General features: G+C 37.6%; 2 protein-coding genes across 2 annotated transcripts; one reads left to right on the top strand and one right to left on the bottom strand.

Moving 5' to 3' along the window:
- Positions 1–2,864: 2,864 nt before the first annotated feature.
- LOC139151142 (cytosolic Fe-S cluster assembly factor narfl-like) lies at positions 2,865–9,536 on the bottom strand. Its single transcript, XM_070723702.1, has 10 exons — positions 9,368–9,536; positions 8,667–8,759; positions 7,890–8,045; positions 7,372–7,504; positions 6,946–7,077; positions 6,182–6,430; positions 5,657–5,729; positions 5,305–5,442; positions 4,242–4,399; positions 2,865–3,702 (listed from the first exon to the last, which is right to left on the bottom strand). The coding sequence occupies exons 1-10, from the start codon at positions 9,431–9,433 to the stop codon at positions 3,461–3,463; spliced, it is 1,440 nt and encodes a 479-aa protein (XP_070579803.1). The 5' UTR covers positions 9,434–9,536; the 3' UTR covers positions 2,865–3,460.
- On the top strand, positions 9,455–16,267 carry LOC139151143 (cytochrome b-245 chaperone 1 homolog). Its single transcript, XM_070723703.1, has 5 exons — positions 9,455–9,847; positions 11,099–11,214; positions 11,403–11,496; positions 14,680–14,824; positions 15,263–16,267. Exons 1-5 carry the CDS (start codon positions 9,760–9,762, stop codon positions 15,459–15,461), a joined length of 642 nt encoding a protein of 213 aa, XP_070579804.1. The 5' UTR covers positions 9,455–9,759; the 3' UTR covers positions 15,462–16,267.
- The last annotated feature ends 312 nt before the right edge of the window (positions 16,268–16,579 follow it).

Here is a 16,579-nt window from a genome sequence, read left to right as displayed (position 1 = left end):
CACCAGAGTTGTGCATATTTCAAGGCCTGGGTTTGGCAGTTGCTCTATTAAACCATGGACGCCAACGCTTAAAAACTTCGAAACGACGTCTGCGTAAAGCACAGCGAATATAGATGTTACACTGATTGTACAAGTACCTTGCATGGTGAGTCTGATAATCGGATCTCAAGAACGTATTCCGATAAGCATCGCAGAATTCTTTTGGGGACGCAAAAACTGGTCGCGCCTGCCTTCACACAACTCGACGTGGAGAGGTGTCAATATCGGCTCCCATCCATCAGGTCAAGATTCTCAAATTCACACCCCTCTGACTCCATGAAAAAGTTCCCAACCATACCTTTTCCCAGCCACATGATTTCCCTAATACTCCTGACCCCCCGCACACAATCCTTCCAATAAAGTTAATTGTAAAAGCGTTACACGATTAGATTTATATAAGAGCAGAACGCTTGGCTATGACAACCCACTTATACCTATGATTTTTACTAAAATGCATCTTCAAAGACGTCACTCCCTCAACTCACACCACCACTCGAGAAATTCAAACAGTTGTCCGCTGACAACAGTATCCGGCTGACACTAATCTTTAGTCCAGTCGGAGCTACCAAGAGATGTCAGCCAGTACCTGGTTCGACGATCTCGGTCAATAGCGGAGGTCGGCCAGGATATGATTGCATTCACTTTCTCACGCTCGTGAAATACAAATCTTTTATCGGTATATGTTTTATACACATATTAGTTAGAAATTTGTTTGTTTTTTTTTATTTTGTGGTTAAAGAGATACAGTCGTCGGAACTGCGCTCAAAGCTCGTATGGGACCCATACGATCAATGTAAACACTGTATCCAATATATTACGGTAATTGATGAAAGTTAAAACATGTCTGTTGTAATCCACATCGTATAATTTAAATTTTGCAGCTATGATGATGAGGTGCATCTAGATATCATGCACAAAATACATTGTTTGTAAGCGAGAAACTCGCACAGGCGCAGTTCCGACGACGGTTTCGCTTTCAAATATCCTTTTCAAATTCAAGAAAAAACAATCAGGGGTCACTGAGCAAATGTTGGAACTACAGCAACAGGTTACCTTATATTTACCAACGATTTCAATCATGGCCACCATCCCTGAATTAACTGTACATCGTATCACATCGTATAATTTAAATTTTGCAGCTATGATGATGAGGTGCATCTAGATATCATGCACAAAATACATTGTTTGTAAGCGAGAAACTCGCACAGGCGCAGTTCCGACGACGGTTTCGCTTTCAGTAACTTTCAGAGAACAGCGCGCACTGGTCCAACCTGAACACATTATATATTTTATGATATGCCTACCAAATTCGAATTCATATTGAAAAATAAAATCATATCGATTCCTCTAGCACAGTACATATCTATATGTATGAAATTAAGAATGCAACAACTATCAGGAATGTAACCATCTTTTTTCTTTCTCTATCTTTGATTTGATTAATTATTCTATCATTTTAGGCATGGATTTTCATGTTACTACTATGTTACTCTGTTTTGGTTCCTTTTGATTAACTTCCTCATTTGTTTTTGTAACGCTTTTCTTCCATTCAGCGAGAAGTTGTGTGTTTTCCAATGAAGTAAAGTAATGTATGTAAAGTGGGCTTTGTCATTGCCGGTGCGGTGTCGTTAGGATTGTGTGGAAAGCGGCAAACATTAAACCAATGGATTGAGATCACTTTTGCATCATAACTTTGGTGGGAACTTAAAAACATTAAATAGTATTCCATATATTCTTATAGGCTAAATACTCCAACTGGCCGACCCCGTAACTGGCCGACTTCTCTTGTATTCCACACGCGTCGCCCGCTTTCAAACCAGCGAGTTCTTTAACTGCGCTGAATATAATACACAGAGTCTGGTTAATTCCAACTTGAATTTTGAAAACTGACTGCCGAACGAGACTAGTGGATATTGGGAATCGTGAAAAGGGGACAGTCAAGTCGCTCATGACATATCGGAAAGCATGTCAAAAGTATACGATAAAATTCAAGGTTATGTTAGGACATTACGTTATCTTACAGTCCCACGGATGTAATAGTGTTGACCTTTGTACACATTTTTTCGGGAACTTGTCATGAAGGTCAGTGTGTCCGCCATGAACTTTTCATTTACAAACTTGAAACGGGGATCCGGGAAAGCGTGATGGCCAAGGCAAGACCTATGTGGAACAGAAGCAATACCGTGAGATCAATACCTTCTAAATCGAGGTCAATTCCGGGGGGGAAAGAGTGCAAAGCAGGACACGTCAGGCAAACCACAAAGACAGGAAGCTGACCAGAGGAATACAATATGAGATAAGAGTAGTCGTGATGTACAATTAAAGCTAACCAACTTGCAGCAGCTCAGTTAATGTATATAGACTGAAGATCCGTGCCTCGAGGGCGTATCTACGCCCTCAACCGACGGATCTTGCAGTCTATTATTACTATTAATGTATATTGTCGTGTACATATACATTTCTTTGAAGCTTACTGGAGGCCATACTTCTGTTCTGAGCTGACATATTTCACAGTTTACCTTAGTTTTGATAGAATGAACCATCACTGAAAAAGGGACAGTAGATAAGATAAAATAGAAACTGTTGGAGATATTTTGTTTGGCATGGACTTTGTTAGGATTTATATGAATAGGAAACACACAGGAACAAGAACGTTAAAATGCAATGGAATCTGGTTTCAGATCACATCTTAGTCCATCGGGTTGCATGGTTCTGTTATTTCATACTCCTAATACTGGCCACAAGAATTAAACTTCAGTTTTGACATTTAGAAACCTAACTATGGCAACTGCAGAAATTGACACAAAACCCAACAAAAGATTGATAGCTTTCTTACATGTAGATGATATTATGATTTTATTATATTTCAAGAAATATCTTTACAAAGTGTAGGTATCAAGGAACTTTCTCATATAAGTCTGAGGACAAAATGTAACTGACATTTACACAAATAAATAGTTTGAACAATGTATCATAGCACAAAACCTCTGACTGACGTCCACAGAGCAATATTGGTAACTCTTCAATGGGCAATATGACATGAAATATTTCGGGACAACTGTTGGCTCCTGAAAGCGTATGACATTATATCTCTGTGATGTTTTTGCTTCACTATGGATTCATAAGCATAATCTAGACATTGTTGTATTGAAAAACCCTGACAGCAGAGTAATCCCATACAACATAGCTTTACAGTTTTCACTCTCATCAAAATCAGCTGGCACCACTTGGCATGAACAGTGGGATAAACCGGTGTGTAAACTTTGTTCCCTCAGGAGACCGTTGGTCTGGAGTACAATGGTGATTTATAACATGCACAGTTGTGAGTTCATCCCGGCATTCTTCCATTTGAGAAACACAAACAGTTCACTGTTCTCTCTGTAAATTTAACCCGATAAAAATAAATTTTCAGTAGTTTTCATTACCACTTCAAGTTCAATGCTGATGTGGCTTTTTCAACTGCATGATACTGTGTGTGTAACATAGTCCTGGCTTTTTCACTGTCTGCCCCGCCTAACCACTCTGTGTACAGTTTTTCAACCATTGGATTGTCTTCCACTGCCCTGCTTTTCAAGGAGTGATACAGCTCTTCAACTCTCTGTAAAAGATCCTTTGGATTTTCTCCAGACTCAGCCTTGATCTGACCTCCACCATTTAGGCAACCTTTGATGAAAGAAAAATCAAAATTCAATTATTAAAGGCACTTTCATGCACTCTCTTTTTCTCTCAAAATTTGGTAAAGGCAGTATATGTAGCATTCTTCTCAAACTTTTAATAAATCTTTTCAACATGACTTTTATCAAAATTGTACACCATGATGAGGTGAATATTTGTGCTCCCAGTCTGGTTTGCATCTATGGGGCGCCCTCTACAGTCAGAAGCGTTTAGTGCTTTTTTCTTCTCAATGGGTGTTTTGACAACACACGTTGAGAAGGCAATTCTATTAAAGCTAATCAGATATCTATTTCCTCTTTATGTGGGCAACAATAAACAACTTCTGTATGAAAAATTTCTTTCTTATATGTAGGGTTAAACAAGGAGTGTTCAAAACTGTTATATTTTAGAAAATATCATAAGTATCACACTTAAGAGCAGGGCAGTACACACGGACGATATTGTCTGAAAGTTTGTTTGAAAGGTTTGGCCAGCACATTTGACTCCATGAGTTCAAAAAAATCTGATACAAATTTTGCGGTAAATACCTGAAGGACATGCCATGACCTCAACAAAGTGGTAGGGACTCTTTCCTCTCTTGACCTTTTGAACAAGATTTTGAATATTTCGGAATCCATTGGCAATCGCAAACTTCAGCTCCACTTTCCCGTCAACTTCAATCGTCACTTCTTTGAAATCTTTATTTCTGTTATGAAAAATATCAAATTATGTTCAAGTGTTGGTGATGTTCAAAGAACAATGGTGCTTGGTAATCTTCTGGAGACTTTGAAATCAGGAAGCGACTATTCATGCACAAGGGGTACTATGCTTGCTCTACAATGATACAAAAGTGAGGGCTTCCTGTACACCTGTAGAACATGTAATATAGTTTTGTCATTTTGTCTTGTCATTTCTGTAAACCCTCGAGGTGGTGCTTGCTCAAATCCCGTTTTAAATCAGATATGATTCAAATGTTCCACCAGCTGTGCACCACATTCATGATGTCGCATATCAACTGAGATTATGCAGAAAGGTACAGTCGTTTATGTCTAGCAATACAGCAGCATCCTCTTCTGAATTCTGCACCAGTTCAGGCCCGAAAAGCTACTATTGCTATAAGCACAGTAGATTATAGACGGCTCCTAGTGTGAGTGTAAATAAATTCATAACAGAAGTACAAGAGCCAGCTAAAATATTTACTGACTTGATAAATCTTTTTTCAGCAAGGTCTCAAAACTAGGAGAGTTTACAGTATTTTGAATCTCTTTTGAACTTGACACAAAAGTATACACCTTAATTCACAGCAGTGAACGTTCAAGACCTTTGATAATTAAAGCATGTGCAGCGCAAATAAAAATTTATTGCATTTGACCTTGAAACCTCTTCTCCTTTAAATTTAATTGAAACTTGGAATCCCAAAATCAATGAAATTACTTAAACATTCTCTTTGGAGTTGAGTAAGAACTTGCAGTGGACATATAAAACAAAAAAAATGAAAAATAATCAAAAGTTAGAATTACTGGCCCTTTAAATATAAGGTAGACTACACCATCACCAATGCAGAACAGGAGATGAACGATACAGAAACAAAACTTTCTAAGCCTCTCTTACCTCAGTGTCTTGTATTGAATGTTTTCTACATGCTGTCCGTAGAGTTCTTTGGCAGCATATTTCAAAATGTACTCCAGGTATCCACCTGAACCACTGCCAGTATGGCTGACAAGTTCATTTCCCGATACACTGCACAGTCTGTTGATATATAAAATGAAAATAGCCAACATTTTTTATAAGTACTTTCCTAAACAGACTTTGTTTTTCACAGACCTCTCCAGTCAAATAACACATGGCCAACATAACAAATGATAAAACTGGATTTGCTTCATTTTTTTATTTTTCAGAGAAGTTTTTTTCCACTCTATGATGACAAGCCCCTTCTTTTGAATTTGATACACCATATACTTACACTGAATCCAGGTCATGTGACTCCACATCAGCCAATGAGACGCCTTCCTTCTCTAACATGACATCCACTTCACCTGATCAGTGAAATTCAGAAAGAAAGGTAGAGACAATGATGTGAACATTCTCTATGCCAGACTCAATTTCATCCCAACTTCCACTGTACATCAAAGAACATGGTTCATGGTTCACATAACTTGATTGCCTGTATGCTAATTACTTTATCATGCAATGTGCTTCAATTTAACTTGGGCTGGTGATAATGTACCTAACCTAAATTTACAATTTGAAAGTGAGATGAGATTCAATATGGTTAGAAGAAAAAAACTGCGGCGACAGAATTCAGAACATGAAAACACACTCTGCTTTGCAGTCAGTGATGTTTGATTCTCCGTGAAAGCCAATGTAAATTAACATAGTGTCCCCACTTCTATGTAGAGGGCGCCAACTACATTATCAGAAATAGTGTGGTTATAACAAACATGTCAAGGTGATGCTTTGAGTATCGGAATATCAGATTGATGCACACCTGATGTAATGACACAGTCAACGTCCCTAGTACTATAAATATCACTGTAGAAATCCTGTCTAGAAGCTTCAAGTTTCTTATCAAAGCAAGGCATGACGGTCACATGGTACACCTGATCAGCTGTCCTGTTATTCTGCCTGGCGAAGAAATCCTTGACCAGAGACCCCATGATCTGTTGAGGTGACTTTGTGGAGCTGATGTACGGCAGTATGTAGTCTCCGTGTGTCTTCTCAGCATAGCATATCCATCCTGTGGCAGTACACAGATGTTGGTGTCGTAATTTTCTCTCATAAAAGTAGTCATCAGCAAAAATTTGGGGGACATTTGGATTTGCAGATGGCCACATTACACAACTTACATTGGATTTCTCGAGGGTTTATGGTGGAACTGACTTCACAATATCTAGGTCTTTGTTTATATTTGAAGATAAAATACCTAGCCTTAAGGAACATACTTTGTCATATTTACATATGATTATCACATGATCAAAGACATGTGATCATAAAAAGCAGTCTGAGCATGTTGTTACTACTTGTGTCTGCTTAAACCATGCGGAGAATAAATGAATTTTTCATAGCATTCACTGTAGATTATATTACCTAACATCATTTCTTTCATAATTTAATGATTGCTGGTATTGGCCAGTTTTATTGTGGGCTCTTTCATCTCTCACTGTATAACTTTATGGAAAGAAGTCGATATTTCAGATTTAGGAGTTTACTAGTAATCTGAACTGTGATATCTACACTGCACCATTCTCTTACCTGGACAGGCAGAGGCAAGCATTGGGAGGCTGCCCTTCTCTTTGCTGTTCTTGTATCTCTGTAGAAACTCTCTGCCACTTTCCATTAGACTGAAGTCCCTTGTAAATGTTGTGTCAAATACATGATGCACACCTGCATGAGCAAGAGTTTGTAAAATATCCCGCTACTTGGTATGAGCGTGAAAAATGTTACATAGCACAGTATGGTACTCTTTGAAATAGATTTCATTTGAATTATCTTCAAGATTGTCGTTCTTCTGATTCTAGTGCATAACCTTGGCCCTCTCCCCATCAGATTTTTGAATATTTTCACTGTTTTCAAAGGGGCGCTAGGATGGATTTACACATTGAGAAATAGGATGGGAGTGTTTATTCAGAGTGTTCATTACAAATTCCCTGGATATATTTGATTAAAATGTTTTCTCACCAAGTCTCTTGAAGAACCCTGTCAGTTTCTCAGCCGTATCTTGGATTGACAGTTTGTATTTTGCAGCAAGTGATGCCCTGGCTTGTGGTGACACAGAGACAATGATCAGTTTTTGTTTTTCTGGAGTGCCATTCTGAAATGCAAGAAAATCATATATTTCATCAATGTTGCATCAAAGCAGCCATCTACATATGAATGTATACTGAGAAAAAGGGAGACAAACCTCAGCTAAAAAATATCTTTTTCATTCTCTATGTTCAAATATATCTTGATACAATGAGGTCAGGGTCAAACAGTCAGATGACTTTGCCTGGTACAAGCAATACATACCTTATACAGGCCTATCTGAGCAATACCCTCTGTCAAATACAAGTATGAAATCCTATAGGTCAAGCCTAAGTGACATTTATGGTAAAAGTGATGTGAACAGTAAGTCACTAAGGTGGATGTTGCAAGTGTTCCTACAGATTAAATGAGATCACCGATGTATGCATACCCACACACACAGATGTACATACCTGACACATTGTTGCATTTTCCTGTAAAACTCTGTACAGTTCCTCTTGGCTCTGTTGTGTTATGAGAACACTCTCTGCTGATGTGATGCATCCACTGCAAGCCAGGCAGTCGTCCAGTGTTATCTTGGCTTTTTGTAGTTTGGTAGAGCTACCATCCTATAAAGGGTAAAAGTGTTATATTTTTTATAAATTTAAATGTATGCCAGAATAAGAATAATAATAATAATCATCATCATCATCATCACCATCATCATCATCATCATCATCATCATCATCATCATCATCATCATCTTTACTGCTTGCTTTTAAGTAGAGGTTTACATTGCACTATGTTGTAATAACAGCTTTAAATCAAACACAGTATTTTTTTTTCACATTAAAAAACAAAATAACGAATTATAATACAACTTGGTATTTCCTGGTTTATGTCATGTGAAAATATAATAAAATGAAATGTAATGTATGTGTGGTGAATCAACACTTAATAATGTTAATCTCATCAATGCAACTTCACTATGAAACTTTTGCAACAACAAAACCATGGGATTGGTAGAAACATACATGATCACTTCTAGTGAGACAGGCCTAGTTGGCCATCAAAGTTTCCTGAAGGATAAATGGCACATATTGTGACCTTATCAGGTCCTCACAACTTCCAAAGATGACTGCAGACATGTACTTGAATTATCATTACTTTGATTCAAGGTTACTCTAATCTCTTCCTCTTGGCCTGTCAGTTTTATAAAATGGGGAAGCTGCATAAAAAATTGAGCTCACCTCTGTAATCTGAAAATAGCTGCCATCGTCTTCTATCTTAATCTTTCCAAGTCCACCGCCCTTTTTTTCAACTTTCACTGGCTTGATACATTCCTGTACGAGTGACAAAAATTCGCAAGAACTGGTAATTTTATGGCATTTATATTCGAGTTTTGAATTTTTATTGTGCTTTAATTAAATTACACTACGTGAATTTCATTTGGTTGGCCTTATCATAGACCCTAGGAAAAAACTCAACAGTCTATTGTCTTACCTCTAATTTGTACTTGCTCCTCGGGCAGTCCTCGGGCAGCTACGGGCAGTCACGGGCAGTAATTAGTAGGACCCCCTATATATAGTACTGGCAGAGAGCACATTTTTGTGCAACATTCCACCAACCACCAAGTGGTCAATGCCATGATATGCTGAAATTCGTAGTCCTGCCACTCCCATATCAAGCACAACCTAGATCTGACTGAAGCTTACAATACCATGGCTGGAGTACACTATTTTTCCTGGAGTTCAGTTGTGGCAAAACCTCGACCTACTGTACCATTACCAATGGCAAAGCAGACCATGACTTGCGTCCCCAGCGCCCGCGCCCTTGACTACGAAAATTAAAAAAACTAACGTATTGGCGCCACATAGTTGCATGGGAACAACTCGATATATCCAACTACTTCAACACGTTGGATATAATTTGAAAACAACCCAGTTCTTACCTGAGAAGGCGTAATAAAATCATCCAAATCTGTAAGTTGTAACGCACCGCTGAAATGTGACGCCATGTTGACAAAATTTAACCTCTCACCCCGGGTTATGCAAGGTCATTGATTCGCACCAATGAAACTGAAATTTGAAGGAAGCCAAGAAAACGAGAAGTGATCCGAAGTCTGACCTGTGGTTTTGACACGACTCTGCGAATTTTTAGTCCGCTCAAACACAGTTATTCTTTCACCGTAAGAACCAAGATAAAGAACAGTCAAGTTTCGAGGAGTGGTGAGCTCTGGCGGGAATATTACGTCGCGGACGCACGCTGTGGACAGGAAGTCAAACCCGGAAAATATGCTAAGAGTTTGAAACATATCATATCTGGAAAACCAACAACACAGCCATGACGTACATGTCAGTCATTAGCAAAACTGACCAAATCCTACATCTTTCTAGAACGCCCAGTAATAGATCATGGAGTATATTTATTGGTGAGTTCATTAGCATAGCCAGGTTTGTTTTTGTTTTGTGTATGTACGTATGTGTGTTTGTGTCTTTCTCATGTCAAACATCTACAGCTGCACTATCATATTCGTGATGAAAGGTCCAAATCCTTCGAACCAAAATGTTTTGATCACCACCATTACCACCATCATCAGGATATACACACTTGTTGTTTACCTGAATGATCAACTCTGTCAAAATGTAGTTTTGTTCTGTGAATAGTGTTTATGTTCACAGTCCCTCCACTGAGGGACTATGTTGTGGTATAGAACGTGAACTCAAGAGGTGCACAACTCACGGGGCTGTACCATATTTTGCTGACCAAGCTTCAGTTTCCGAATGTTGTAGCAGTGTCCATGATCTTTAAAGAAGAAAGTTATTGGTAATATTTTCTTTGTTTAAGTGCCGATATAATTACAAGTATACGGTACTTCCTGTGTCTCCAAGTGTATGTTGAAAGACAAATTTTAGGCGTTATCTTTGCAAATACATTCACATTGTCTCCAAAATGTGAGAAACCTGATAACAAATATTTTTATCTCATAATAAAATTCAGTTGTCATCAAGTACAACAAATACAGGCAGCTTTAACAAGTTGAATACCAAGAATTTCAACATAACATATGGAGTAGAACAACTTGAAGGATGTAAATTTCACAAATAGGGCAAAATGTGTGGAAAAAATACTGAAAGTTACAACTAAAGAAGCTTAATAAACATCGACTGTCCAGTATTTGAGTATTACCCGATTGTTTCAAAGTCACCTGTTCTTGGACTTTGCTCTATGGAAGTGGTTAGGGGAGGAAACACAAACTATGAAAGAAAAATAAACTTGTAAATAAATAAATAAACAATGTACAAGTAAACTTGGACACAAATTCTACAGCCTTGAGACTATGGCGTTGAAGATTATTTATTGTTACAGAACATATGATCAACAGTAGATATGATTTTCATTCAATTTCATATTGTCACAGGGTGCTTGATTTTTCAAAATGAAAAGAATAGTCATGTCAATTTTCAGGATTCACTACTCAGGGCTCATTGTTACTGTCTCCATTTTAATATTACATATGCAAATTATTTCATAAAAGGCATAAATATAATGAAAAATGTGGGGAAATAAAACTTACTGGTAGCTTTTACCATACACTGCAGTTTGATTTCCACAAATCAGCTCAACTTACTTCATAACAAATTTTCTCATTTGCTTTCTACTGTCTTTTTTTTTAATCTAGGTATTGTATCTGTTGGTTTTGGGGCAGCATTATTCGGTAATGATGGCCTTCTATGGAGTATAATGTACATCGTAGGATGCGCCTTTGTCGCCACTACAAATCTTGAAGAATGGGAAGTAAGTATTTGAATATGTTAAAAAATAAATACACTAAGGTAATCACATTGCTGATACCAGATCCCATATATTTTCATGGTTGTACAATAACAAATGATAAAAAATGACAATGAAAAAACAGGAACAACTGTATATACTAACGTATACACCATTGAAAGTCAATGATTAATATATACGTGTCATTTCAGGACTGCATACTTGATAAAGCAAAGAATGAAGTCCGAATGAAAAAGTTCAATCTTGTGCATAAGATAATCTTACCGTTGCGAGATCAGAGACAAGGTAAGGGGTGATTTTTTTGAAACACTGATTGCTTGGTGTGAATCCCATGCAGCAGTGTTTGCCACTATATGTGGCTGCCCAATCAAATACCATCATTTTAAAATACTGTCATACTTTCCAGTAAGTTGGTCACGTGACTCAGTATCATGCTAGAATTGGTATTTAGAAGTGTATGCACATTAATATTAGGCTCTAACATAATAAGACAAACAGGTTAAAGGAAACCCTTCACTTCAGTGGCCATTTACTGATTTTCTCTTTTCTGGGTACAAAAATAATATGCTGTCAAAACTTCGTAGAATTACTGACGTTTCTCTCACAAACATGACTGACATGTACAGATCATGTGTGAATTCAAGCAAATTTGTTTTAACTGAGTAGTTCAAGAATACGTTGAGGGTGCATTTCCTAGAATACATGGCTTTTTTTTAACTTTAGCTGTTATATGGTACCTATATGTACTTTGTTGAGACCCTTGACCCAGCAAGCATGGTTCACATCGTTTTATTAGCCGATATCATTCTGCAATCTACATGTTTTAGATCTAATTGGTTTTGATAGAACTCTAGGGGAACTTTCAGTGTATGTTTGTATGTTTCAGATAAGGCCAAAAATAGAAAATTGTTTCTGGTCATGGCTTCTTTCCAAAAAATAAAGTGACCACCTGCACATTTTTTTTACTTTTTTTAGCTCATATTTGGTTTTATATATAAATACCAAAAAGAGCTTATATGATGAGTCTGAGTGGCGTCTGTATGTCTGTATATTTGTGGGTATGTGCGGATGTATGTCCGTCACACACAAAGGCTCCCATACCGCCAAAGCTACCATCTCAGTATTTGGTGTACAGGTAGATGCAGGGGTTGAGATGTGAATTTGTTCAAATGAACTTGTCAGTGTCAAAAATGTGCATATGAGGTAAGAAAAAGCGAAATCCTGCAAATGTGCAGGAGTGATGGCCAGTGTCTGAAACAGGCTTGAGTCATTTCCTGTCATTGTTTATGAACTGTTACATATTACTTAACAGACCAGATCAAACCATAGACAGTAGAGGGGGAAGACTGTCTATGGTCCAACTAAGAGGGACTAACTGTTTCTGCTATGCATGTTGCTAAAGTTGAACTCCAGTACCTAAAGTTTCAGACCTTATTTACTTTTGCCATTCTTTTTTTGCTGGTTTAAATATTTCTTGTTGTTTTTCTGGTTGTACTGTGCAGAAATCATTGTCATAACATCAGCATAGAATTTTCCTGCACTGAACAGATAGAAACAATATGTATTGTTGATCTTTGGTACCCATACTGGTATATACCAATTCTGATCAAATTTGAGCGACACTGAATAATTGCGGTATTTTTTATGGTTCTTGTCAGTCAATCTGCTTTCCAAGTAGCTGTGATATCGCAGCGGTACTTGTGGCGTGTATCGAACGCAATCAGGTCATTGAGGTCATCGCCACAGTCCCGCTGCGAGCCAACGCATAGGCTTCGTTGGCAGTTTACTATGAGACCGACCGGTATCGTAGATTTAGCTCGCAAAATAATAAAATAGATAAAGCATGCAAAAAATAAAATTATACCTACTGTATCACTGACTATCTGAGACTCATCTTCTACTCCTGCTAACGAGCCCGACCGTGACAACATGTATTTTCGACCGTTTTTCGGTGAGTCGTCGATGGTTCCTGCTTGAATATGAACTTTTGACCTCCAACGTATTCAATGCGTTGTACGCGCGATCGAGCAAACATCGTAGAACCGTCGACGGCTCACGGGAAAATGGTCGAAAATACGTGTTCTTATCTTCAAGAAAGTTAGCAGGCGCACAGATTGAGTCTCAGATAGACAATGATAAAGATGATACAAGTTTATTTATTCAAAGGCTAATATAGTTCATTATTTTGCGAGCTAAATCTACGACACCGGTCGGTGTCGTCGTAAACTGCCAACGAAGCCTATGCGTTGGCTCGCAGCGGGACTGTGGCGATGACCTCAATGACCCGATCGCATTCGATACACGCCACAAGTACCGCTGCGATATCACAGCTACTTTCCAAGCATTGTTAACAGTTAATTTCATGGTTTTATTGAATTCTTGTCATTTGAATGCTGGGGAAGAGGTAGTTTGTATAGAGCAAACCATCTTGCAAACTTTGCTCCACAAAAACAAAAACAGTGCTGACACAAAAGCTAATTTGAATAGCGCTGTTCCTGGTTCACAGTTACAGATTTGTTACTACCTTATAGCTGAACAAATGTGCAGACAAATTTTGTCAGTGTTGCATGTATGGCTGCTATAGCATTGGTGTGAGCCATTTATATGTGTCATTCTAGTGTTCATTGTAATGTTTGCAGTCGCCTATAAAGTTGTATTTTCGTATTTCTTGCATGCAAAATTTCCAAAAATGTAATCTAAATTTGCAAACATTTACTTTTATGCAAAAAGCCCTATTGTTTTCTTTAGTGCTGAAAAGTGAAATCTTAGAATGTGCATTATAAGCAGTCTCAATTCACATCATACATGTACTTCAAAATTGTAAACACTCTGTACGCTTGTTGTGTAGAAATTGTACAATCATGATTTACTGTCTATTGTAAAAGTGTGAATGTTAGAAACTGTGCTTAGCCTTTTTATGACTGCAGATGAAAAAATCTATCATAGACTTTAGCATAAATGTTAAAGTGAATTCAGAATCCTTCATTCCTTACATCAATCCCTTTGACCTTTATTCAGATCCGACTGTTGTCAGTTAAGGTAGTTCACGCCTCAAAATTGAAAGATTTAAACTTTTGCCCAAACTTTTCTCAATCAGGCTTTAAATCATTCCCTTTTGAAATCAAGAAGAAGAGTCAGGGGCTAATCGTGAAAATTTAGGAACTGCAGAAAAGAATTACCCTACCCAATGCTTGTAATTCAAAATGGCCATCATTACTGTGTTGACACTATGGGGAAAAAATAAAATTTTCAATTTTCACAAAAATAAGCTGGTGAAAAGTTTAGTTACACCATGAGCTTCAAAATGAACCCCCACAAGTGGTCGACCAAAAGAATTTTGTAAAAGTTTGAAAGTATGTATATCTGTCCCCAAGGCCCATTCTACCTTAAATAGTGTATCTGATACATTTGAAATGAAGCCTGACGTATCCACCCCTATCCTCATTACTGTTTCAATATCATCTGCAGTGGTTTCAAGACTCTCAGAAATCATAGGAGTCAAAGTGGAAGAGGAAGACGTTAAATATTCTGGCAAAGCATACTACGTAGTACTTCAGTGTGCGTCGGGGTTTGTGCTGCGTATCACGGAAGTGTGTACAATGACAGACAAAAGGTAAGACAGTCAGAGATGTACTGTTTTATTCCATAAAACCATAATAACAATATGAGACAAAATTCATGAATTATTATCATTTCTCGTATGACACAAATGTAGCTTGAATTATGAATTTCTGATATTCAGAATATTAACCCAGACAGTATACGTGCAAGTGGTTTATTCACGGATAAAAATGTCAATCATGAACTAGCTGTACATTTTGAATTTTACACCAAGTTGTTTCTTATAGCAGTATTAATGAAGCAGCCCACATCAAACACTACAACAGTATGGATGTATAATGTCAGAATATGTTATTAATACATATTAATACGTTTTAATAATGTTATAAGTGCTAGCAATTGGTCAGGTATTTATTAGTTTTTCAGAAAACAATGACAAGATTTTCAAAATTTTATCAAACTTGTAAACTTTTGGTTATGTGCTTTCCAGTGAACATCTTGCCATTTGTGATGTGATCAAGGCATTTCTCCAGCTGGACAAAAAGAGAGACAACGAAGACGACGACGATGATGATGATGACTCGTCGTCATCTGATGACTCGTCATCATCCGATGACAGCAGCAGTGAAGATGAAGACGTACTGCAGTCAGCTAGCTTTTCCAAACAAGATGAAACCACACAGGAATGACAGAATCAGCAAAGTGAAATGACCTACTTGTTACCACTCTCAAACCCCTGCGTACTGTATTTTATTGATTTGCTGGTCACGGGGGATTTGGGGTGGGGGTGGGGTGTAATTGCATACTTGTAGGCTCTAGAGTATACTGTAGAAAACTAGCAACTGTAATGTCAACGTTATTTACAAAACACTATCACATTATTCTGGCACTTGTATGCATCTTCATCTCTTGTACAGGCTATTACATGTAAACAAGGAGAAACATTGTGCCATCCATTTGCTATGTGACATGAAGAAGAGTGTCTGATGTATAGTACCCTGGTACTATACATCATGTTTTAGCATATTCATGTTTGGGTATATTCATTGACAATGGATACTGAACAGTAAAGGGCTACTCAATGGTATAAAATAATCACTTTTTAAACAATAAGGGACAATGTCTGTCAAGGGTAACCTCTAGAAATAAAGGTTATAAACACAGATTTGGGAAAAATGTGTTTACCCTTAACATTAATGCTTTTCTAACCAATACATATTTACTGAAAGTCTATGTGTGGTTGTTTCTTTTTAGAAACACTGAAATTCTGTCGATACTGGGACCAAACTTGCTCTGCTCTGTACTCACACTGGTTGTTCGGTCAAGTAAGCGTACTTGCCATTCTTCCAATTTAAAATACACTGCAGCTTTGTCTTTCATTGTGTAAAACCTGGAATTTCATGGACTGTGTTAAAAAACAAGACTATTGGCATATAAAACACAGAAATGGGTATTTCCCTATTAAAGCATTGATGCAAATGTGTCGTTTGTACAATGTGTCAAGTAACTCTCTGGTATGGTAGGTTGAACAGTGGGCATAATGCATCATACACCATGGAGTCTATGATGGTAGAATGTGCTTGTTTAAAACAGAACCAAAGTTTGCTAATGATACAGATTCCTTCACAATTCAAAATCAAACTCCAGTCCACTTTCTTCCACCCATTCTTCATACTTTGCGTCGAACATTTCGTTATCTGCAACTGTGAAATATTCCTTCCAGCCTCCAACTTTGCCCAAAGCCAGAAGGTAGAAATCAAAAACACAAGGCATCAGAAATTAAATGTCGAAATAAAATGTGATAGGT

This window comes from Ptychodera flava, chromosome 15 (assembly GCF_041260155.1).
Source record: "Ptychodera flava strain L36383 chromosome 15, AS_Pfla_20210202, whole genome shotgun sequence".
Classification (NCBI taxonomy): domain Eukaryota; kingdom Metazoa; phylum Hemichordata; class Enteropneusta; family Ptychoderidae; genus Ptychodera; species Ptychodera flava.
The sequence above is the reverse complement of the archived record's forward strand: the minus strand, read 5'-3'. Positions and strand labels throughout refer to the sequence as shown.